This window comes from Morone saxatilis, unplaced genomic scaffold (genome assembly GCF_004916995.1).
Source record: "Morone saxatilis isolate NCDOM2014 unplaced genomic scaffold, NCSU_SB_2.0 Contig8, whole genome shotgun sequence".
Lineage (NCBI taxonomy): Eukaryota > Metazoa > Chordata > Actinopteri > Moronidae > Morone > Morone saxatilis.
In genome coordinates, this window is record NW_023340257.1 from 16,896,475 (window position 1) to 16,919,096 (window position 22,622).

At 39.9% G+C, this 22,622-nt stretch overlaps 3 protein-coding genes across 4 annotated transcripts; 2 read left to right on the plus strand and 1 right to left on the minus strand.

The window, feature by feature from the left end:
• The first annotated feature begins 90 nt into the window (after nucleotides 1-90).
• LOC118341234 (rab5 GDP/GTP exchange factor-like) lies at nucleotides 91-6,161 on the plus strand. The gene is made up of 8 exons (XM_035679439.1): nucleotides 91-315; nucleotides 445-617; nucleotides 1,249-1,427; nucleotides 1,993-2,074; nucleotides 2,164-2,296; nucleotides 2,427-2,518; nucleotides 2,621-2,877; nucleotides 3,589-6,161. The coding sequence occupies exons 1-8, from the start codon at nucleotides 143-145 to the stop codon at nucleotides 4,018-4,020; spliced, it is 1,521 nt and encodes a 506-aa protein (XP_035535332.1). The 5' UTR covers nucleotides 91-142; the 3' UTR covers nucleotides 4,021-6,161.
• Nucleotides 6,162-7,374: 1,213 nt separating this feature from the next.
• On the plus strand, nucleotides 7,375-11,652 carry LOC118342234 (basement membrane-specific heparan sulfate proteoglycan core protein-like). Of its 2 annotated transcripts, none has more exons than XM_035680726.1 (6): nucleotides 7,375-7,456; nucleotides 7,564-7,596; nucleotides 8,102-8,392; nucleotides 8,708-8,980; nucleotides 9,663-9,938; nucleotides 10,030-11,652. In XM_035680726.1, exons 1-6 carry the CDS (start codon nucleotides 7,432-7,434, stop codon nucleotides 10,302-10,304), a joined length of 1,173 nt encoding a protein of 390 aa, XP_035536619.1. In that variant the 5' UTR covers nucleotides 7,375-7,431; the 3' UTR covers nucleotides 10,305-11,652. The 2 variants fall into 2 exon arrangements, with proteins under 2 accessions (XP_035536619.1, XP_035536620.1); XM_035680727.1 differs by having other exon boundaries at nucleotides 10,033-11,652.
• A 586-nt stretch (nucleotides 11,653-12,238) lies between these two features.
• otol1b (otolin 1b) lies at nucleotides 12,239-14,401 on the minus strand. Its single transcript, XM_035680466.1, has 4 exons — nucleotides 14,002-14,401; nucleotides 13,803-13,892; nucleotides 13,224-13,295; nucleotides 12,239-13,137 (listed from the first exon to the last, which is right to left on the minus strand). Exons 1-4 carry the CDS (start codon nucleotides 14,399-14,401, stop codon nucleotides 12,239-12,241), a joined length of 1,461 nt encoding a protein of 486 aa, XP_035536359.1.
• Nucleotides 14,402-22,622: the final 8,221 nt, after the last annotated feature.

Sequence of the window (22,622 nt, forward strand, 5' to 3'; positions counted from 1 at the left end):
GCTGATCGCAAACTTGAATGGCAAATGTATTAATGAGCAAAATGACCCGAAAATGCATCGATTAGGCCACGCTGTTCCTGGGTGTACTCACGGTTATTGTTTTTCTTCTGGTCCCCTCCAGCTGTCTTCTTTACTGTGAAGGATGATGAACCAGCGGCGTGGGATTCATCTGGACCAATCAGAGCTGCTTTGCAAGAAGGGATGTGGTTTTTATGGCAACACTGCTTGGCAGGGCCTGTGCTCGAAGTGCTGGCGAGAGGAAAACCAGCAAGAAAAGCAAAAACAGATTAAAGAAGACTGGGCACTTGCTGAGAGGTTTGTCTGTCTCCTGAAATGCAAATACTGTCACCTCGTCATTTATTGGCTTTCTTTCTTTCTTTCGTCCGTCTGTCCTTGTGACATCCATTGCAGTCTTTAACAGTTGTACTGTGCTTTCCCTCCCAGGCTACAGAGAGAGGAAGAGGAAGCATACGCAAGCAGACATCAGAAGGCCCAATCACAATCTACCATCACACCCTTCAGCAAATTTGAGGAAAGAAAAACTAAGGAAAAGTCCAGCAAAGTCCACACAGTCACAAAGTTTTTTACTCCTTCCACCAAAACACCACCAAAAAAAGGTAAATACTATTAAACATAATCAACTGCAGGAGCTGCTAATGATAATATTTATCATAGCTTTATTTTTAGGGTTGAGTGTTCGTGACCTTTGTGTCCTTTCCTAGTTTTGTTTTGAGTCAACTTGTTTTCGTTAAAACCTTTTCTGTGCATTTTTTGAGCAGTTTCCTGTTTCCTGTTTTACTGGAAAAACAACACAAGTCACAGAAATGTTTGCTCAATAATATTTTCTTCTTTTTTTTTTTAGTTCAACCACTTCCCTAGATGATAACCCACAGTGCGGTTAAAAAAGATCATTAGACTGCAACACATAGCACAGATACTGCATCTGTCTTTATAGCATTTATATAAAGCAGTGGTTCTCAAACTGTGGGGTATAGTGTGGATGACCAAAGAGCGGAACAAAGTTGAATGAATATGATTTATATAGAGTTTGCTGATGATATTGTGCTGATGTTTATTTCAGTAAAATTCAACTTGGATCCTTTTTTCAATAGGTTTTGGTTCCCCTATCATTGTTGCTAGAAACTGTGGGTTGTGTGACTTGAACTTTTTTCTGCTTCTGAAGGGGGTGCATGCCAGAAACAGTTTGAGTACCACTGAATTAAAGTAACATTCAATGTCTTTCCCCAGATGCTTCTCCTTTTGAAGCGCAGTCCAGCCCAAGCCCCAGCTCCTCTTCAAGCCGTCATTCTTCTGTGGACAGTGACCATGCAACGAGAGAATTCATTGATTTTCTCAAACCTCTGAAGTCTGGCAGGGAGATTTTCAAACAGTGCCGGGCCTTCACTGAGAGCATGGTCTATAAGCGAGTGAGTTTTGTGGGGCTTATTCATCATGTTTTTTGTGTGAAATGAGCCTTATAATTGTCTTTTTATTGCCGTTTTTATCTACAGACGCCACAGGTTGCCTTCCATGGAGTCTTCTCCATTTCCAACGTCACAATCACTGAATTAAATGAGCTGAAATTGCTTAAACTCAAATGCTAAAAACATGGTGCATATAGTTTTTGCATATCATTGTCGCATACCGTAAACATTTGTTGGGCAGCTAGCAAAACCCTGAATACTTCCCTGTGCGATGCTGACTGTCACACATCGTTGCCTCACGTGAAAACAAGTTTTTGTAAATATCTAATGAAGAATTATGCGCCTTCAATCATTGCTGAAGTTTTTATAAATTCAGTTAGTTAGATATTAAGTATTTGTCCATTTAAAATTGTTTTTAAATTGATATAAGTAAAACCAAAAGTATGCATAATATATCACTTTGTCATATTTGGGCTTGATTTTGATATTTGTCCTTGTACGTTAGTGTATTTCATGCTGAAATTCAATTAACTCCACTCTGAACTGTTAATTTCCATTCCTTTTCCAGGACATGGGCGCTGATGAGCTCTCAGAGTGTGTGCAGGACTTCTACCAGAACCTCTCTGACCGCCTCCAGACCCAGTTCAAAGGTAAACTCATCTGCTAATAACAGCGAATATCACTAACATTGTACAGTGAATAATGTCTGCTCTCTATCTTGGTGCTTCCGCGGTCCAAGGTTCATCAGATCATGTTGAGAGCGTTATGGATGAAGTAGAGAAGTACATGATGACTCGTCTCTACAAGGAAGTCTTCTGTCCTGAGACCACAGACGATGAGAAGAAAGACCTGGTCATTCAGAAGAGAATCAGGTGAGCAAACAAAAGTTGTAATCATGCTTGAATTTGCTATTCTAGTAGTGATTAATCTCACTGCAACACAATTGGAGGTAACATGAATACATCTGAGAGTTACTTAAAGTGTTATTGGGTGCTGTTACAGAGCCTTGCATTGGGTCACCATTGAGATGTTGTGTGTTCCTGTGAATGAGGAGATCCCTGAGGTGTCTGACAGTGTAGTCAAAGCCATCACAGGTAAGTCTCATTAGGTGTCATTTTCAGAAGGACATCACCTAATTATCTTGGTGATCCAGTAAGATTTTCAGACAAACAATTTGTTGTGTTCTCAAATCTCAGATGTGATTGAAATGGATTCGAAGCGCGTGCCCAAGGACAAGCTGGCGTGCATCACCCGTTGCAGCAAGCACATCTTCAACGCCATTAAAATCAGCAAGAAAGAGGCTGCCTCTGCGGATGACTTTCTCCCGACGCTCATCTTCATTGTGCTGAAAGCAAACCCTCCACGACTGCAGTCCAACATCCAGTATATCACCCGCTTCAGCAACCCCAGCAGACTCATGACCGGAGAGGATGGTTACTACTTTACTAACCTGGTGAGAATATTCAGTACATGCTTGAATTTGTCTGAGTCTGAGTAAAAGTGATTATCCAGCTCATCTAAAAATCCATCTTGTATATAAATTTATGTTAGAGTCAGCTGAGTTCCAAGTCTCAATAGACAATGATACACAAGACATCTTGACCATTTGTGTAACAGCTTCACTGTACTGTTAACTCATATGCAAAATGGGAAAATGGAGATTGGAAAATATATACGTTCGTCAACACTTTGTCACAAATTACCTCCTGTAATTCACTGTATGTCAATGTTAAAGTCTTAGAACCTCTGAAACACTTATGGCTTTAAATACAGTTACATACACTTTTTCTCAGGAAGCAGTTTTTGGGCCTTTAATTATAGAGACAATTAAACACAATACAGAAACAATAGTTACAGTTCTGGATCAGTGCCTTAATCCACGTGCCCCACTAGTGTTTTACATTTAAATTTATTTTTAAAAGTTAAAAAAATATGCAATATGTTCTTATTGTTTTTTCTATCAAAAACTAGCTTTATTTTCATATTTTTGTTACTGTAAATGGGTCATGTTCACCACTCCAATTGGCATTAAATATCTAAAAATTTTAATATCTGTCTCAATTCTCAACTGTCCCGATAAATGAAAAATGCAGAGAAAAAAAAGACTGATGATGCCAATAGGCGAGACTTTCTTTTAATGACCCTCCACCTCCTCTCTCCCCAGTGCTGTGCAGTGGCCTTCATCGAGAAGCTGGACGGCCAGTCTCTGAACCTAAGCTCGGAGGAGTTTGAGCTCTACATGTCAGGGCAGGCATCCCCGCACTGGCCACAGGCCACTGGAGCTTCCTCCTGCTCCCCAGGCAGCGCAGCTCTCACTCAGGTCCACAAACGGCTGGACATGCTAACAGGGCTCGGAGAAAGGCAGGAGCGGGTCATGGAGAAGGCTCGCCAGCTGGAGAGCGACCTCATCGACTGGACGGACGAAGTGGAGCAGAAGGTACAGAGCGTTCTGGAGAGCTTTCCACCAGAGACGCAAAACCCTACTGCCACCACAGATAGTGGGACAACATCTGCAGCATCGTCAGCAATCGACGCTGATAACGTTGAGAATGAGCTCCTGCCGCCACCGCTGCAACCCCAAGTGTTTGCTGGTTGACATGAAGAGCTGCTCTCTAAGAAAAAAAAATCCTCTAGAGGCTTTACTCCATCCTCCTTCTTTACCGTGCTGTTTAACTTTGCTGTCCGTATGCACATACAGCAGCAGCATCCGATATGGAGCCCATTTCCAACCCGGCCGTCTCTGTTCCATCCATCCATTGTGTAGAGGCCCCGGAGCTACACAGAACAGGAACAGAACTATTGAGTTAAAAGATTGGCATTTTTGGAAGCACACTTTGGCTTTCTTGCGGTGTTAGATAAGAAGATCAATAACAACTCTCATGTCTGTAAAGTAAATGTGAACCTTTAGCCGTTAGCTTAGCATAAAGGCAAAAAATGGTTTGTACAAAAAGTGTAAAAACAACAGGTTACATCTCGCAGACATGTGAGTGGTTTCGATCTTCTCGTCTAACTTTCAGCAAAAAAGTGAATAAATGTTTCCCAAAAAGTCCCACAGACAGCCACCGAGGGCAAGTACACTCCAAGCATGAAAAGTAAAGGATCCAGTGCAGCATCTGCAGCATACTCTTACTGCTGCTTCCTCCAAAGTGAGATGTGCAGGGAAACCTTCCACAGAGTGGCGTCCAGGAGGCATCCTGATGAGATACCCAGACCACCTCAATGTGCTCCTTTTCAATGCAAAGGAGCTGGCTGTCTCCACTCCAAGTTCTTCCTGAACACATCTGTTGGTCACCCGCAATGGCATCTTCAGTACCTCAGTACTTCTTCATCCTTATCGTTGTTCTTCAGACGTGATAAATGGCTGGATGTGATTTGTAAACATGTTTGTGTCATTATTCACAGGTTTTTGTTACTATGTTGTGATGTCTCCAGGTGTAAATTAACAAGTGGAGGATCAACTTGACACGCAGAACCATACTGCCCAAGTAACCTCTAATAACACGAGTAACAGGAATTTTGAAAAAGGAAATTGAGAAATCGGAATGATGCAGAACTTAACTTCCCATACTAAAATAACCCTCCAGCTCATGCTTGTGATTTGTGCTGAATCCACTGGGTGTTTCCCTGTCCTGCAGAGAAATATCCAGAAAGAGATATGTGTGTGTGCGTGTGTAGCGGTTGTGCATGCGGGCAAGTGTGTGTGTGTGAGAATGTGAGGGTGCTGCATGGACATGTTCCGTTAGTGTTGATGAATCATAAAGCTGCGTGTGTATGGATATTGTAGTCTTGTTTTCATGCCAGACGTCTCACTCCAGTCATAAGCTGGATGTACAGAAGTGATTTTATTTTTCTATAGAGTGGCAGATATCAATTCTTTTGGATGCAATAGGAAATATTAATCCTGTAATATTTACAGTAGTAAAGAACATTGCTTGAAGACATGTTACATGAATTCTAATGATTGAATAGTCAAATTTTCATCTTTGTTTATCTTCTCAAAAAGGTGTCCTAAGCATGTCCCATCAAAAAAATAAAATAAATAAATAAAAAATCTGTTCAGATGATTTAGAGGATTTAAAAAAAACAACAAAATTTTTTGATTAAGTAGGTAAGAAGCCAGCGACACTGTTTCCCAAGACAGAAATTACTCTGGGTTGCTTTGCTAGCGCAAAATAATCAACATAACATGACCAATGTCATTTATTTTGAAGCACTTTTCTTTTGTTTAATTTTAAAGCTTTTAATTTATAAGTACATTTAATGAAGGAAATTAATGGTTATATTCATTTGAAGGGATAATCGGTTGGTATTGTGGGCTGTTGCAACACAGACGTACGTCAACTGTGTCTTTGGCAGTCTTGTAGTGTAAGAAATGTTTGGGAAAGTTATGTTTGTTTTTCTAACCTAGATTTGAATCTTTTTGTTCTTATTTGCAACAGTATAGTCCGTGTGAAGTTGCTGTCCAGTTTTAGTTTGAGGAGACTTTTAATGCAAACCTTAACAATAGCTTGAATAACTTCATATTGCACTGTATGCAGAAGCCATTTATCAGGTATTTTAAAGAAGTTTAAAACATCATCTTTGTAACCTTATAGGTTTGTTATTGTATCACTTGGGAGAAAGTAACTCAATACTGTCTTTTATTTAAATGTAACTTATTGGGGCAGTATTGGTTTATTTGCATCTATGGGTGTGTGATGCAGATTAATAAAAATTAAAAATGCATGTGCACTCGTGTGCAGTTTCTGTCTGTGTTTTTTTCCACATGATTTCACAAGCTAGGATTAAATAAATGACGCCCTTAGGATTCTGTATAGCAGTGGGGAAGTGAAAGGGATGGACATAAAAGTTCCTAGTTATGTGTTTTCAGCAGAAATTCATATGAAACAGTAAGTTTCTTTCTATTTCAACACTGTCCAATGTCTTTACTTTTTAAATATAAAAACACAGTACAAAATTATCTCCATCACTATATTGAAATTGCTTTAGAAAGAGAGCCAGCTGGTATGAACATGCCGAAACATTACAGCAATCTTTTACTCTTTCAGTGTACATATATGCATGTAAGTTGTTTTTTTAAGATGTAGTTTTAACAAGCAAGTGACTTAAACTTATTCTTTAAGAGTAATGTTAAAAATAGAGCAGACACAAAAAAAACACCAAACTAGTAGGATTTCCATATATGATTAAGTCAAATGCTAAAAAATACCTCTACCACATTAAATGGTTTAAAATTAAAATTATATATGCATTTATTTAGTCCTTTTTCCCCACTTTATATTGTGATTGGTTTAATTATACTTCCCCTATTTATTTCCACTGAAACTCAGAATTCTGCTGAAGCATATTATGTTGCTTTCACTTCTCTTTGTTTTTAACTGGTTGTACAATTTCCAGGATTGAGACATCTGATCAAGGAAAATAAGTGCAAATGAATGGATCAATACTTCTATATAACATTAAAAGAACATATTTTCTATTCACTTTGCTAACAAACGACAAAGGTTCCTTATACTGTAAATCTCACATTCTGTTTTTTTTATGATATACAAACAGGAACAAGACCAACTGCAGGCCGATCAGTATCAAAGGGGAATGCTGTGTCATCCATTAAAGAAACATATGGGGTCATAGTGTAGTATCGGAAACTTAAACACACACTCCATTACATTCCTGTATTGTACAGCATTGCTAACACTTAAGCACTTACAGTAAACATATATTGCAATCCGTGCAACCCCATAGAAATCTCTAAATGTATTAGTACATTATGTAGTTTCCTAACTGTGATCCACCTGACTCTTCAATACAATTCTACTGTTCTCGCTTAAAAAAAAAAAAAATGAAAAATGAAAAAAATGAAATTAAGTGAAAATGTTATTTTTTGAAAAAGGGGATATCCTGTGGGATGTGTTCAAGCTGAAACAAAAGTAACCTTTTTCACTTCCCTCCTCATTTGAAATAAAATAATCTCCCTCAGTCTCAGTTCACAAACAGAGCAAGCAAAATGGACCGAGTCATTTGCCTCCTTGGTGAGTTTTCTTCAGTTAATTCATAATATCTCATAAATTTAACCTTGTTTAAAATATTGTTATCGACTTTCATTTGTCTTATGCTTTTTTGTATTTTCCTTTTTCAGTTCTTTCAACAGTACCACAGCTTGTAATTGCTGGTATGTACCAAACATATAACACTTTTGCACGTAATGTTTATGTGTTGTAAATTCAAATCTAGTTTTATATTATTTATGCAAAGTGTCATCTGCAATAATACTCAAACAAACTGTGTGATGAAAACAGATTTTATTTTTTAAAAAGTCACAAAAAAGTTAACAAATCTTACATAGACATTATTTTGTTATTGCTGTTTTGGAACCTATTTGGTTATTTTTATTAGGTTTTTCGTTCTGTTTGTGACCATTTTGTTTTTGTTTCCATTGTAGAATAATTTCCTGAGCTTTATATTTAGCTTGTTTTGCATTTTATTCATAATTTCTCTTAATACTGTGTTCATACTGTGTTAATACCGTGGAAGCTAATGGGGATCCAAATTTAAAAAGCAAGAATATATATGAATTGACCATTAACATTTATGTCACTTTTACAGTGAAAGTATACAGATATGATATTCCTCCCTATTTACTTATTATATATTATACACATATTTTGTCTCCATAGTTCCTCCTGTGGCCTCATTGATACCTACAGTGGAGCTAGTGTCAGGGCATTCAAGGGTCTTCTCTGGGGAAAATGTCCGGCTAACCTGCCACATTCTAGATATCCACAAGTCCAACTGGGATTACTTGTGGTTCAAGGAATCTGAGCAGCTCACACAGCATGGGAAGCACCTCACTCTGTGGAAAACCAAAGTTAAAGACACAGGGAAATATTACTGCCAGGGAACAAGGGACACAGCGGTGGGAAACATACAAACCCTCAAAAGCCAGCCTTTGGAGATCAGCGTGGATGGTAAGATCTTGTTTATCAGTAGAAAATCTTCTTGATTTGCATGTTAGGATGTCAGTACGATAAGCAAGAAGACAGGGATTCTTGCTTTTCCTATTTGTAATACTCCTGTTAACAGAGAAAATTGGGAAATCACTGAACTCTTGCTGCCCTGCATTGTATGGTGCTTCCTGTGCACTTTGTTTTAAATAAAGTGACAAATTTGCATGTTTTGGTCCCACAAAACATCTCAAACATGCATGTTTTATTACTGTGTCCATATAAGACAATAATATATTTTTTCGTGGTTTCTTTCTAATCTGCAATCTCTTTGTTCAGGTGGGTTGGCTATCCTGCAAGTCCCACCTCATCACAGTCTTGTTGGAGACACCTTGAATGTGACGTGTCGTGTCCGAGGCACACCCCAACTTCATGAGGTGATTCTGTACAGAGATGGCGTTGAAGTTTTGAGGCAACAGGGCCTCAGCCCACACTTACACCTGACCGACTTGAGCCTTGAGGACAATGGAGTGTATTCTTGTAGGGCTTCCTGGGATATAGAGAGACAGACAGTATCTGTAATTTCAGTTGGTGTTCCAGTGCAGGTCTTAGGTGAGTCTATATACTGGGTTACATGTGCTGAGTTTGGTTGTGGTTGCAGGTCACATGTTAAAGGAATAGTTAGACACTTTGGGAATTGCACTTATTCAAGTTAGATGAGAAGACTGATACCACTGTTATATTACTCCATTCGACATGTAGCTACAGCAAGCTGAAAGGACCAGTGTGTAGGATTTAGTGTTTTAGAGGTTCCTGGCAGGGAATCACTTTTGGGGGTCATTGTGTCTGGCCAAGAAATAGTCAGACATACTGCATAACCACCTGTAAAACCACAAATTGCAGTGTTTACACTGAATGACAGATATAAAGCTATTAGCTTAGCACAAACATGGGGGACAACAGTTTGCCTGACTCTGTCCAAAGTAATAAAATCCACTTACTTTAAATAATAATGTGTTAATTAGTAAGCTGTTTCCCTGTTTCCAGTCTTTATGCTAAGCTAAGCTAACCTGCTGCTGGCTGTAGCTATGTTTTTGTGTACAAATATGAGAGTGGTATCAACCTTCTCATGTAACTCTTGGCAAGAAAGTAAATAAGCTTTCCCAAAATGTCGAACTGTTCCTATATTCCCAATGAAATGGCAATTACAACAGGGAAGAAATTATTCTTTAGAAGTGATTTTAAACTGTTACTGTCTGTCAGTAATGTTTTCTCTTCTGCTGCTCTATTTCAGAGGTTCTGTCGGAGCCAGTTTTGGAGATTGTTCAAAGGGGTGACTGGATTACTCCAAATATGATAAAGCTCATCTGTCACCACCAATACAATGCCCCTGCTCCTGTCCCTCCAGTATCCTACTTTTTCTACAAAGATAACAATCGACTGGGAATAGCAACCTCTGTGAACTATGACCTGGTCAAACAGACTCCAGGCGAGTACAGCTGCAAGGTGAAGGTGTCTAAGTTGAACATCTCCAGGTGGAGTCAGCCCAAACGCTTTGGAAGAGTGCAAGGTACTTAGAAGTAAATGTAACCTGCTGTATGTCCTCAACTAAAAGTTTAAGCATTTGTAAAACAAAAACGGTCAACCTGTTTGTGACCCAATAGGACCACAGGGGAAGATGCCTCACAGAGAGCTATTGTCCATTGCTCCCACTGTGCCGCCTCAAGCAGCCCAGCCCTCCTCTCACCGGTCCACTGCAATTCCAACTCCTGATGAAGGCCTAACCCAATCCTCAGGTCCTCTGCTGAAGCCTTCACAGTCCATGCCAAGCTCTCTGCAATCTACAGCCCAGTCTCTCTACCAAACTCCTCTGGCAGAAACTGACGATTTATCCATGGAATCTGTTAATATGTCTGGTATGGGGCCACTAGTTTAACTATTTACAAATCTTAGTGGCGAGAATAGTGTTTCAGTCTGTGTGTGCGTAATCAGATTTGTAAAGGCAGAGAGCAGCTGGAGGAGCCTTTTTTTGCTGCTCAAACCACACACATTCATACAGTGATGACAACGGCCATCACAATTAGAAAGTAACTCATTCATACACATGCACAGGGAACAATTTGAGGTTCATTATTTTGCTCAAGGACACTTCAACATGCAGCGGGAGGAGTCGGGGATTGAACCACAAACCTTGACTACTCTACCTCCTGAGCCACATTTACAAATGTAACTATGCTCTATCTAATCAGATTGAGATACACTTTCACAACTCTGTAAATAGTTTTGCTAAAATTCCCACCTTTTCCAATACTTGGTAATCTGAACTTCATCTTCTCATCTGTACAAAACTAACACTGTTGGTGATAATAACTAATGCCATATTGGTTAAAGCAAATAAAGCATTCCTTAAATGATATATACTACTGGATTTTATTTTCAATGAACACTCTTTTTACAACCCTATTGTACAGCAATACTGCTTACATATTAGAAGTATTGGTATAATAACATGGGCAGTGGATTTACAGTAAGAATAGTAATATAGTTACAGGTCACAGTGATATTCTCTGTATACTTAACACATACATCATATATTTTTGTGTTTTTTGCAATGAGAAGATTAGATCAGGCCATCAGTAATAGTGTAGATGGACAGGAAGCAGAGGTCAGGGTGCAACAAAGGCAACAGTGAACAAAGAGGAGGAAGACTGGAAGAACAAAGCATTTTACTGAGGGCAACACTGCAGGTAGAACATCAATAAATACTTCAGGTAAAGTATATTGTTCAGGAACACTGTGGGGCTTGGAGAGAGTGGGAAACACAATCTAAATAAAACTAACAAAAACTCTTACACACTGTCTCACTTTGCTTGCTGGTGTATTTATCAACAGCGTTTTGGTGTATAGTGTATAAACAAGTTTAAGGACAAGCATCACGACAGTTTCATATATGTACAATGTACAATTTTCATCATGAATTAATATCTTATAATTGTATCGTAAACAGAGCACTTAGTTTTGATGTTTTTGGTTGTTATGGATGTTGTTATAGTGCTCTAAGTATGATGACATTGTAAGATTTCCATTTATGATTAATATTGGCACTTTCCTTTAGATATTTTTAATCTTTTCATAGTGTGATTTTTTCAGATGCCCTCTTCACTTTACTTCATGTGGACTGGATAATTTATCTTGCATGTATTTATAGAGCAAAAAAACAGTTGTGATGCGTTTTCATATGCCCAACGAAGGTTGTGTGGATTAAATATGTAAATTAGCAGTAAGTAAAACAGTGTGTGCACATTTATTTTCATTTTTATTCACAAGGCAACAAGTAAAATAAGGAGATACTAGTACAGTGATAAAACAATAAACATGATTTTAGTGTTGCCGGTACTTTAAAGATCCAGTGTGTAACATTTAGGAAGCTTTATTGGCAGAAATTTAATATAATATTTATGGGTATTAGAATGAGACTTTTTTTATCTACAGACACTATGGGTCTATCTATCTATGGGTCGCCTTCCGTGGCCATCACAATGTTGAACCACCATTCTTCTACAGTAGCCCAGAATGGACAAACCAAACACAGGCTCTTAATAAGGCCATTCCCTTTCGCAGCCCCCGTAGATTCACCTTCTTGGTTGGAAAGGGAGGGGGAAGCAAGTGAGTTGCAATCTGCAACTACACCCCTAGATGTCGCTAAATCCTACACATTGGACCTTTACATTTTCAGACTAGTGAGCAATACAGCTTTTGAGCTGTTCTTAAGTGAGGAATATAGTGTAGTAGCAACACCAGTATATGGCCTTTTCACAGATATAGTCAAGTTGGAACAGTCCAGTAGAAGAATATATTTTCAGTAAACTATCAAGCGTTGTCTGAGTAAAGCAGGAATCCAGAGAAGATGCTGTCATCCTCACTGCTGGCATACGCCCCATTCCAGTCTCTGAATGTCTCCATCCACACCTGATCACCCACTGCCAGTCGCAGCACCACCAGAGTGGATGCCTGATCGATGTCTTGACCGTACAGAGAGTCCCGTGTCCTTACCCGTCGTGACCCGTTCACCACCAGTGTGGCTCGCAGAGGCTGATTGCGTACGGTGATGTGGAAGGAGAAGACGTAAACCCCAGCGTGGACGCATGTGAAGCTGTTGGAAGTGACATTGAAGTGGTTCTCTTCGTTGTAGAAGACTTTGTCAAAGCGGATCGGGAAGCCAGAAGGAGGGAAGGACTTTCTCGGAGAGATACCTACACTGAAGGCTGAGCGTTTCTGGGGAACCCCTGATCCTTTAGCTCCTTTGAATCCACGAAAGCCCCGCTCACCTCTCATCCCAGGGTAACCCCGGTCCCCTTTTGGCCCCATCACCCCTCTTATGCCCTGTGGTCCCTGAGATCCTCTAACCCCTGGTTCTCCTTGTTGTCCAGTAGGGCCCGGATCACCTCGGACGCCTATAGGACCTGGGGCACCATGCTTTCCATTTATTCCTGGAATGCCCATTGCTCCTGGGATGCCAGGAGGCCCAGAATCCCCTCGCTCACCTTTTTGTCCTCTCTCTCCAAATGTGCCACACTCCCCCTTATCCCCCTTATCCCCCTTAGGACCTAATTCAACAGCCAATCCTGGAGGTCCAGCTGGCCCTTCTTTTCCCGGTTCTCCTTTCTCACCAGCAGTTCCATTCTGGCCAGGTTCCCCTTTCTCCCCAATACCACCTTTGACACCTTGCAAACCTATTTCACCTTTCTCACCTTTTGAGCCCACTTCACCTGCAAGGTTAGGGAAATGGTGTCAGAACCACTGAAGTCTGACAACAACATAAAAGAATCCAACCATCACCTGAATTAGTTTGTACCTTTTTGTCCTGGTTTCCCTGGGACTCCTGGTGACCCAGCTATCCCACTGCCACCTCTGTCACCTTTCTCCCCTAAGACATAATAAAGCTAATATTCAGCTAACAATAATAAAGCTAATATTCTTTACAATATCCAACATAAGCAATATGTTTATTTATTTTTTTAAACTAGTGCTAGTGAAGAAGAGTGGTATATTTAATGGGAATACATGGCATATGATAGAGTTGTTTAGTTAACACATTAACACACGTTTAAAGGGAACAGACACTGAATCCCAATCGTCACTGACCAAATCAGTAGTTTTTAGCTGTGGAGCTCCTCTCACTGGTGACTGAGAGCACTACTGTCAGCTCATTAAAAGCACAGGAATGCCACAGAAACAATCTGAAGTGCCTTTGAACGGCTATGAATCCACTTACTGATGTACTGAACGTTTCTAAGTTTATTGGGCTCCATGTCCATTGTCTCATGATACACCTTTGTAATATATTATATGTACATTCTGCAAATTCATATTTCATAATAAAATATTTTGTAATAAGAAATTTTACATATGCATTTAATCACATTATATTTACCTTTATCTCCTTTCAACCCCATAGGACCACTCACTCCAGGTTGTCCAGGTAAACCAGCTGGCCCTGTAAAGCCTCTTTCACCTGGTGGCCCTAGATAAGCAACAAGAGGTTAAGTTCAAAATGCTGAGACAAACAAATTAAATTAATTAATTAAATCAAAAGTATTTTTTTCATTGCACTTTATCATTGAGTCTAATACCTGCCAGGCCTCTGTCTCCCTTTGGCCCCCTGGGGCCTCTCTCAGGTGGACAGCACTCACAGAAGTTAAAGTAACACTCATTATAATCTAGGGTGTAGTTCTCTGGGCCAACACCGGGGGCCTCAGGGCTCTCTGTGTAGTACTGTGGAAAGATGTGGCTCGGATAGGTGGTCCTCTCTGTGGTGGGCATTGGATGGGGCACCACAGGTTTTGCACTCGGCACTATCTTGTGAGTCTTGGGCATGCTGGTGGTCACAGGGTTGTGAACGGTGATCTGAGGGACGGGCTTCTTGGTGTACTGGTACTTTGGCTTCTGTGTAGTTTTAGCTTCAGCGAAGGACACCACAGTGAGTGTAACTACAACTACAGCCAGAAGGGTCGACTGACTGATAATCCTCATGGTTGACTGGGATCTGAGAACAGATGAGTTTATACATGACACTTTTATTCTGTTTGTCTGCACTAATTTCCTTTTCCATGTACTTTAAAGGATAAAAGTTTACTGTTGCAAATCACTCAGTAGCAACCAGTGATGCTCTCTTTTCTCATCTTCTGTCAATCTCAATATTGATTTTACCATTCTTTCTCTGTTTCTCTATTTCCACTTGTATATTTCCCACATTGCCAATTTCAGGTTGGAGCTACGTTGTTCTTTAGTCATGTGCTACTGTGACTCAATAAGTCTGCAGTTTGACCATCTGAAGCTGATTTTATTGTTGTTTATCTGTAAATGCAGCTGCTACACTGTTTAACTGCAATGAAAACATGCATCTTCTTGAGTAATAGTGGCACATTGTTGATGTCCAGCAAAGTCCTCAACTTAGATATGTCTTTAAACATAAACTAATAATTTTAATAAGTTACTCATCATGCTGACATTCAACTGTCTGTGCAAAATGTATAATTTAACAAAATTGATAAGACTCACCCAGTTATGCATAAGTGGTATGGTCATTTATCCTCTCTAGCGGTCGCTTGGCAGCACCAGGAGCTCCAGGTCTCTCTGATATCTCTGCCAGGCTTGGGCGAAAGAACATCCCCACCAATGAGGGTGTTTGCTGGAAGCACAGGGGGAGGTCTGAAATCCAACTACGGCGGGCTGGAGCCGACCCAAGGAGAACCACTGTGCTGTGGACCATTCTCTGTACCTCTGTTGTGTAGAAAGGTGCTTTTGTGACACGGGATACAGCGCCCACCAGGAGCACTCCCTCACTGCGAGCTAGGCGAGGAGCAAAGGCCGTGGGGCAATGGGTCACCCGATACGGGAGGCATTCCTCCAACACCCAACCTACTACCCAGGCTCTTACCCTGGACAAAGCCAAGCAAAGAGGGTTCTATGACAGAGGCCAGGGCACTACAACAGCCTTTTTTCAAGCGTAGGATTGGACAGTATTCTGCATGTAGCAAGCAAGAAGGTGCAAACTGTTTTCACAGACCTTTTACGTGTGTAGTGCCACTCTTGCCAGTTAATGGTCTGAAAGTACATAGAAGACAATATCTGCAGCACTTTAGTCAAAATGATCTGGAAACAGGTATGCCCAGATAGCTCACCTGGTAGCGCGGCTGAGTGGCCCAAGGCTGAGTGGCCCAAGGTTCGAATCTGACCTGCTATGTGCCATCCTCTCTCTCTCCCTCCCTTTTCTGTCACTCTTCAGCTGCATTCTCCATTAAAAAGCCAATAAAAGTCCCTCCAAAAAACAAAAACAAATGATCTGGAAATTGGTTCACAGCACAGGGAGCTCAGGATTTACAATCTACTGGTACTTGGTAAACATCCAAAAGAAAGCTTGAGCCTAAAGAGCACTGATAATCTCCTCACTCAACAGTTGCTAAACCTGAGCTGTTTGTCAAAGGAAACAGTTAATCTCCCTCAAATCAGTGCAGTTGCAATGCTTGCCTGATCACTGTGACCGACTTTCTGCACACGAGCCCCTGACACTGCTAGCAGCTACATTTGCTAACTATGATTCATACTGTGTGGCTGGACAATGATTCATTCTTATGGTGTAACAAGATAGCATCTGGTTTTTGTAGAGAAGTGATTTTCTGGTAGCTGTCTAGTCGAAACTCTCGACAATGAATGCTTGAGCAATGGACATGCCTCAGTTGTCAAAGACCTCACGTCCTCAGAGGGATCTATGACCAGCTATGAGTGAGCAGGAAGAAGGGAAATGAAATTTGGGAAACATAGATGGTGGGATGAGGAGAGAGCTACTAAATAGGAGAAGATTGTGTTTATTTAAACCATTTTTACCCTAAAACGTACACTGTTCTTAATCAACTCACCTCCATTTACATGCTCTTCTTCCCAGCAGCTCAGGTGAAGTGTCCCTGACTTGCCCCTTCATTAAAGAGAAACAGATGGAGTGTAAGATATGCACCTGAGCCTTGAGAGAGAGAGAGGGGTTCCTCTGGGGTTCTCCATGCCCGACCTCAACCCCATCGTCTCTCAGCTCCATTCAGACCACACACAACAGCAGCGGTCAACTTACAGTGCCCAGCTGGCCACAGAGGACCCAGGCGCCGCTCACCTGTCCGTTCATTTAACACTGGCACCGGCCCTGCCCTCAGCCTCCATCCTCACAGACTATAGAGCGAGGAGGGATAAGGAAGAGTTAACTTACTCAAGAGGTGCAGCCGAGCAGAGAGAGGACCAAAGATGACTTGGATGGATGGAGGTGTATTGCCTTACATTAACCCTATTCATGTAAAGGGGAGCTTGAATCTGCAGTGAATGTGTACAGAGTGAGTTAGAGAGGGTGAGAATGAGACAATAACATAGACTTGTTTAGTAACCAACACAGCGACCAGTCACTCTCTGTATGATTACTCCCCTGCTGTACCAGTACTAATTAGGACATAGACAGATTTTGTTCTTTACTGTGGGATCTTATCAAAGAAAATCTAGATCCTGCAGAATTAGCAGATAATGACTTTGGCAAGAGATCTGCTGGCAGTGAAGACACATCTCATGTAGTCAGACAGAGTACAAAAACACTCTCTCCTGCCACACCTTCTCTGACAAGCCTCTCTGATGTTAGGGATTGGTTTCTAATGCATTTGTAATTCTTTGTTGATTGAATTCTACCTTAGGTTACTTGGACATGCTAGATGCTTGCGGTGAGTTAGAAGAGAAGATTAATACCACTCTCTTATCTGTCCATTAAATATAAGGCTACGACAAGCAGTTGTACTGGAAAAAACTTGTCTGCCTTTACACAAACCTACCAAACCTTGCAGCATTTCACACCAAACTGGGGTGTTTGATGTCAAATGCTGTCAAAATGTATATATTAAATAAGATAAAAGAACCTGTTATAAAACAGAAATTAACTCTTTAAAGAGCAATGTGACAAAAGTTTAAAATGTTGTTTTGCTTACGTCCAGTAGTGATTTGTGTTCAAGTTCAAGTGTTCTGGTGTGTCAGTAGTGAGATCACTGTTTTTAGGTGTGGCTATACCCAACAGATTTGAAAAGGGCTGTAAATCACAGCTTTTCAGCCTGATCTTACATTAGTCTTTAAATACAATGCAGGAATTAAGTCACTGCAAGCAGACACCACAGTATGGCTTATTTCCTTTGGTAGTAAACTTAATGCACAGGACTGCTGGTCTGTCGGTTCAGTTTGGTGGTTGGACAGAAGAAAGAAACAAGCTCCTAGAGTGGTTTGAGGTCATGAGTTGTGTCTCAAGGGAACAGGAACAACTTACATAGGTCAATGCTAAATGTGAGGTTGGAGTTGTTCCCTCTCGCCTTCTTTTCTCCTCCTTCCTTGTCCGTCTGCAGCTGCATTGTATCTTTCCTACCTTATACCTAAAGGTCCCATACTTACCACACCAATTGTCCTTATATATAGTACCCCTAAATCACCAAACACACCTAAAAAGAAATATAAAATAAACAGAAATCTTGTTTTTAATTTCTGTACTGATTATTTGTACAATTTGCTTGCCAGTGATCAGGTGTAACTTACCTAACAGACTCCATGTACCTGTGAAGATCAGACAGGTTTGATATCAAGTGAAAAAGAAATTGCAAAACTCTCACTCCCTCCTTTGTGTGTTTCACACTAAAATGTATAGTACACTGCCAAATATTCCTTCCCAGCAGCTTGCACACATTTTCCTCTTTCCCACAAATATACAGCACCACACTCAACCACAATGTGAACCAGATTAATTAGTACTTGTGATGGTTTTACTTGTGAAAATAATTTAATTGTTGTCATCATATCTGTACTAAACTGAGCAAAAATTATTTCTTTCCTCGACCACCTGGTGGCAGGCTTGTGTTTTAGGTAAAATCCATACAGTTACAGTTACAGACCTTGGGTTGTTTAGTGTAATTGTCAAGAAACCTGATCAGACCCAGACAAAAATGCATTTAATGAATGTTCACAATATATATCAGCTCATATTATGTCTTACTTGAGCCCTTATAATTTACAACATGCAGGTGGTGATGATAAAGTATATTTAAGAGCACAACAAGCCAGTCTCTTTATTAAGCTGCTCTTCACCAACTTTTAGTATGAGCCAAATTTAGCACAACATGTTTTTGTTATTTTTGTAGTGAAAGTCCTTCGACCACGTCAGGGATTGGCTCCAGCTGTGCCTGGCCCAGGTTTTTATCAGGCCAACCACTCCTAGGCTCATATTGACTGATTCATAACTCAGATATATACGGCTGAGCTGGGAGCTGTGTCATCATGAGATGAATTCCCCCTCCATCTTTGATCAACAAAGAATGGCAATAATTGCACAATCCTTCTAAATGCCACAGAACAAACCTTGTCTGATTGCACAGAGATCAGGCTGGAAATAAATCTGGTGTTGACGTGGAGTACATATTAAACAACAAGCAAATTTATCCTCAGGCCACGATAATGTGATCCTGTACCTGATCTTTTTTGTGGTTGTGATTATATTCACAGGTCATGTTACTACTTTACTACTGCCATTGTGTTTAATCTAATCTATGCCTGTTATTTGCTCTGAAAGTGATTTGTCATCTTTGTTTTTCTCTGTATATGAAGAGTTTCAATTCAAAATATCAAATCCAGCTATGAGAGAAAGAAAATGAACAAAGTATAGAAGCTGTATTCCTGGATTTTACTGTGATTTTATTATAATTAATATAATTAATTTATATATCTATAAAAACGTCTGCTTAGTATGAATGTGACTTTTTATAAACCTCTTCCGTGTGTTTAACCAAGCCCCCACCCAAAACACAGACAGAGAGAGACACACAAACACACACACACACACACACACACACACACGCCCAGAGTGCAAACAATGTTCACTCAAAACAAGCCTGTTAAATGACATAATGATATATTGTAATAGCAGGGTAGTGTCTGTCCTGTTTTCTTTATGTTACAGATTAATACACAAGTGATTCAAAAATGACACAATTATTCCAAATTGTGGTCTCACAATTAATCATAAAAATGAGTCACAGTAAACTGGAAAACATTCAGGTTGTTTGGTCATATAAAACAATGTAAAATTATCTGATGCCCTTAAAATATAGTGATTTTATAGTAAACTCTTCATTAAAAGGTCCAGTGTGTAACATTTAGGAGGATTGGAAGACATGGAATATAAAACTACATTCACACTGCAGTTCTGATTTATTACTCAGATATTTCTATTTTGTTTGGCATCTCTGAACATTGGCTTTGAAACCTTTAAACATATTTTCTACAAACAATGATAGAAGTAGGACTAGTGTCTTAGTACTTATACTTCTACCAAACAGGAAACAAAGTGAGATAAATAAAAAAAGAGAAAACATGAGAACAATTAACTTTTTAAATGCTGTATTTTCTGAACAATGCAGTTACATATTTGTTGTCATATGGTCCATTACAGTACATAATTGTACATAAAAGTACATAATATTTATTTTGATATAAAAAATAAGCATATTCTGTTTTGCTAGTGCCCAGGAGAGAACATTATGTGTAATAAAAACAAAAGTAACCAGCCGAGTGTTAATCAGTGAATGTCAGTAAATCATCAAAAAGTTAATTTAAAGATCATGTGCAAGCTGTGATACCACTGTACTTGTGTGTTTGTGTGTGTGTCCAAATGTGTGCCATAGATTGTGGCTAAACAGTAGTCTTAGGTTATTACCATGGAGACATTCATTGTAATGGCACACACACCTGCACACCTGTACGAGGGTAGAGCTGAACAATGGCATTTGTTTCCAAAGGCTGTTAATCGTAGAACTCTGTGTGTGTGTGTGTGTGTGTGTGTGTGTGTGTGTGTTGGGATAGCAGGATTGTGTCTAACTTCCTGTTCAGTCTCGTTTCCTGATTCTGTGCTCTGAGCTCACAGTCAGTGTTACTGTTTTACTCTCAGACTGACTTCAGACCAGAAGATGAGTGATCGTGATGAGGAAGAGGAGGACAGAGCAGAATCTCCGGTGTCCATCTTACTGTCTGTGAAGAGTGACTTTTCCAAAGATAACCCCCCAGACTTCAGTAATGAACCTGAACCCTCAGACACACAGTAAGAGTCTTACTTACCAACTCCCATAATCTGCATGGCCCTCAAACATTTGTTGGAGTAGCAAGAGTTGGACTGAACAGTTTCCATTTACATTATATCTACTGGAAGACACACATGCATACTCACTAATGCACACATTCAAGCACGCAACAACACATAAACTCAGAAGACTTTTAAAATGACATCAACTTTATTTCCCCTCAGTCTCTCTGACTGGACCAGAGCCAAATCTCTTTAAAAGTTTTATGGAGTCACATGTAGAAGATTTATCAGCTAAACATTCATTCTGTGAACTTTAATCCTGCATAGTTTCAAACGTTTCAAATTCCTACCCTAGCTATGTTATTTAACTCTCTTTAGGAGTGAAAATGAGTCATCTTCAACATTTGTTGTGTTCTGGTTTCAGAATGATGAAGACAGTTGGAGAACAATTAGATACAAAATATGATGAAGGCTGTATTCCTGAAATGTTCGTAAAGTAATGTTACTGCATAGTCTGCAGTTTATTTATATATTTTCAAATGTTTAGAATCCATCAATATCAAAATCTTTTTGTCATCATGCAATAACAAGACAGCATTGTAGTGGCATTGAACTACATCTTTTTGACTTGAATTTAGTGAAAAACATGGGCTTGTTTACAGCAGTTAACTATTGCAGTGGTTCCTTTTCTTTTTCTCTCATTGAGTAAACTGTTGTCCCTCACTATGTAACATATTTTATATTATATTCAATACATGACAATATCAGTACAGTACACAACAACAGTTTAACCAAAACAGTGAACACAGAAACTGCAGGAAGGGTGTGTCCAACTTTGGATGAATTTTGAGCAGATTATCATTTCTTATTTCTTTGCCTCACTGTAATATAAACCAAAGCTGAATCCTTTCAGCAGCGGCCATGGATTCAAATCCATCCAGTTGCCCTTTGCTGCATGTCGTCCCCTCTCTCTACCTCACTTTCCTGTCACTCTTAGCTGTCCTATCCAATAAAGGCAACCCCCACATTTTCATATTCATTTGTGTTTGCAGAGGTCAGTCCCACGTACAGAGAGAAGAGTGTCCAGTATCCAGCTGTCTGTCTATGAAGAGTGACCGGTCCAAAGGATCACCCCCATTCTTCAGTAATGAACCTGGACCCTCAGACACAAAGTAAGAAACTGTTTTTACTGTAAACTGACCTGATGAATGTTGCTTTGTCTTTTAGTTAAGATTCACTAATAACTGTTGCATCAACATGAACACAGTCAGCTGCTGGTATAAGGAGTACTGACAAATGTAAGGGTGCAGTCAGGAGAAAGAATATGAATAAATAACAGATATATACTTGAGGCAAAGGATCTGTACATACAACTTAACTGTTTGTCTTGTTTTGATGAAAAATCTGTCAATGTTTTATTGCAGAGGTCAGTGCCACGTACAGACAGAAGAGTGTCCAGTATCCAGCTGTTTGTCTATGAAGAGTCACCGCTCCAAAGAGTCACCCCCATATCTTAGCAATGAACCTGGACCCTCAGACACAAAGTAAGACACTGTAACCTTTTAACTCCCTCTGAGAGTTTGTTTCTGTCATACTGCTCGAGTTTACGTTCCACCGCAGGTCAACGTGCAGGACACGCAGCGCATGCGTGATAGTGTGTGCGTGTGAAGCAGATGAACCTGGACCTATTGCCAAAATATTCTTTATACTTAATACTGTGATGTTTTGCACATAGTCTTGCAGAAACTGTACAGCTTCCATTTAACTAAAATTGTACAGTTGTCGCTTATAATATGCAATTTTTGGTTTCTATTTTTAAGTCACTTGAAAAAAATCAATGGTTGTGGGGTTTATTTACGCCTGTTCTAAAGGATCAGTGTGTAGGATTTAATGACACTTTAGTGGTGTAGTTGTAGATTGCTACTCCCTCACTTTAGCCTACCCTTCGAAGCACAAAGAAGAAACTAAGGTGGCCTCGAAATGCTTAAAAAAAAAACACATTGAAAAGATATAGTTTTTTGTTCGAAAATTTTCATTTTTTTACATTTATTTTCTGCGATGCATTGATTGGCGCTCATCTCCACCCATTAGCAGGGCCTCTCTGACGAGGAGTAG

Excerpts from the sequence above, each read along its gene's own strand:
- LOC118341234 (XM_035679439.1), top strand. The coding sequence starts at position 143 with ATGATGAACCAGCGGCGTGGGATTCATCTGGACCAATCAGAGCTGCTT. Across the intron at positions 1,428-1,992 it reads AGAGCATGGTCTATAAGCGA|GACATGGGCGCTGATGAGCT; the intron begins GTGAGTTTTGTG and ends TTCCTTTTCCAG. Across the intron at positions 2,519-2,620 it reads TGTAGTCAAAGCCATCACAG|ATGTGATTGAAATGGATTCG; the intron begins GTAAGTCTCATT and ends CTCAAATCTCAG.
- LOC118342234 (XM_035680726.1), top strand. The coding sequence starts at position 7,432 with ATGGACCGAGTCATTTGCCTCCTTG. Across the intron at positions 7,597-8,101 it reads ACCACAGCTTGTAATTGCTG|TTCCTCCTGTGGCCTCATTG; the intron begins GTATGTACCAAA and ends TTGTCTCCATAG. Across the intron at positions 9,939-10,029 it reads ACGCTTTGGAAGAGTGCAAG|TAGGACCACAGGGGAAGATG; the intron begins GTACTTAGAAGT and ends TTTGTGACCCAA.
- otol1b (XM_035680466.1), bottom strand. The coding sequence starts at position 14,401 with ATGAGGATTATCAGTCAGTCGACCCTTCTGGCTGTAGTTGTAGTTACA. Across the intron at positions 13,893-14,001 it reads GGGAGACAGAGGCCTGGCAG|GGCCACCAGGTGAAAGAGGC; the intron begins GTATTAGACTCA and ends TTGCTTATCTAG. Across the intron at positions 13,138-13,223 it reads AGGGAAACCAGGACAAAAAG|GTGAAGTGGGCTCAAAAGGT; the intron begins GTACAAACTAAT and ends CTAACCTTGCAG.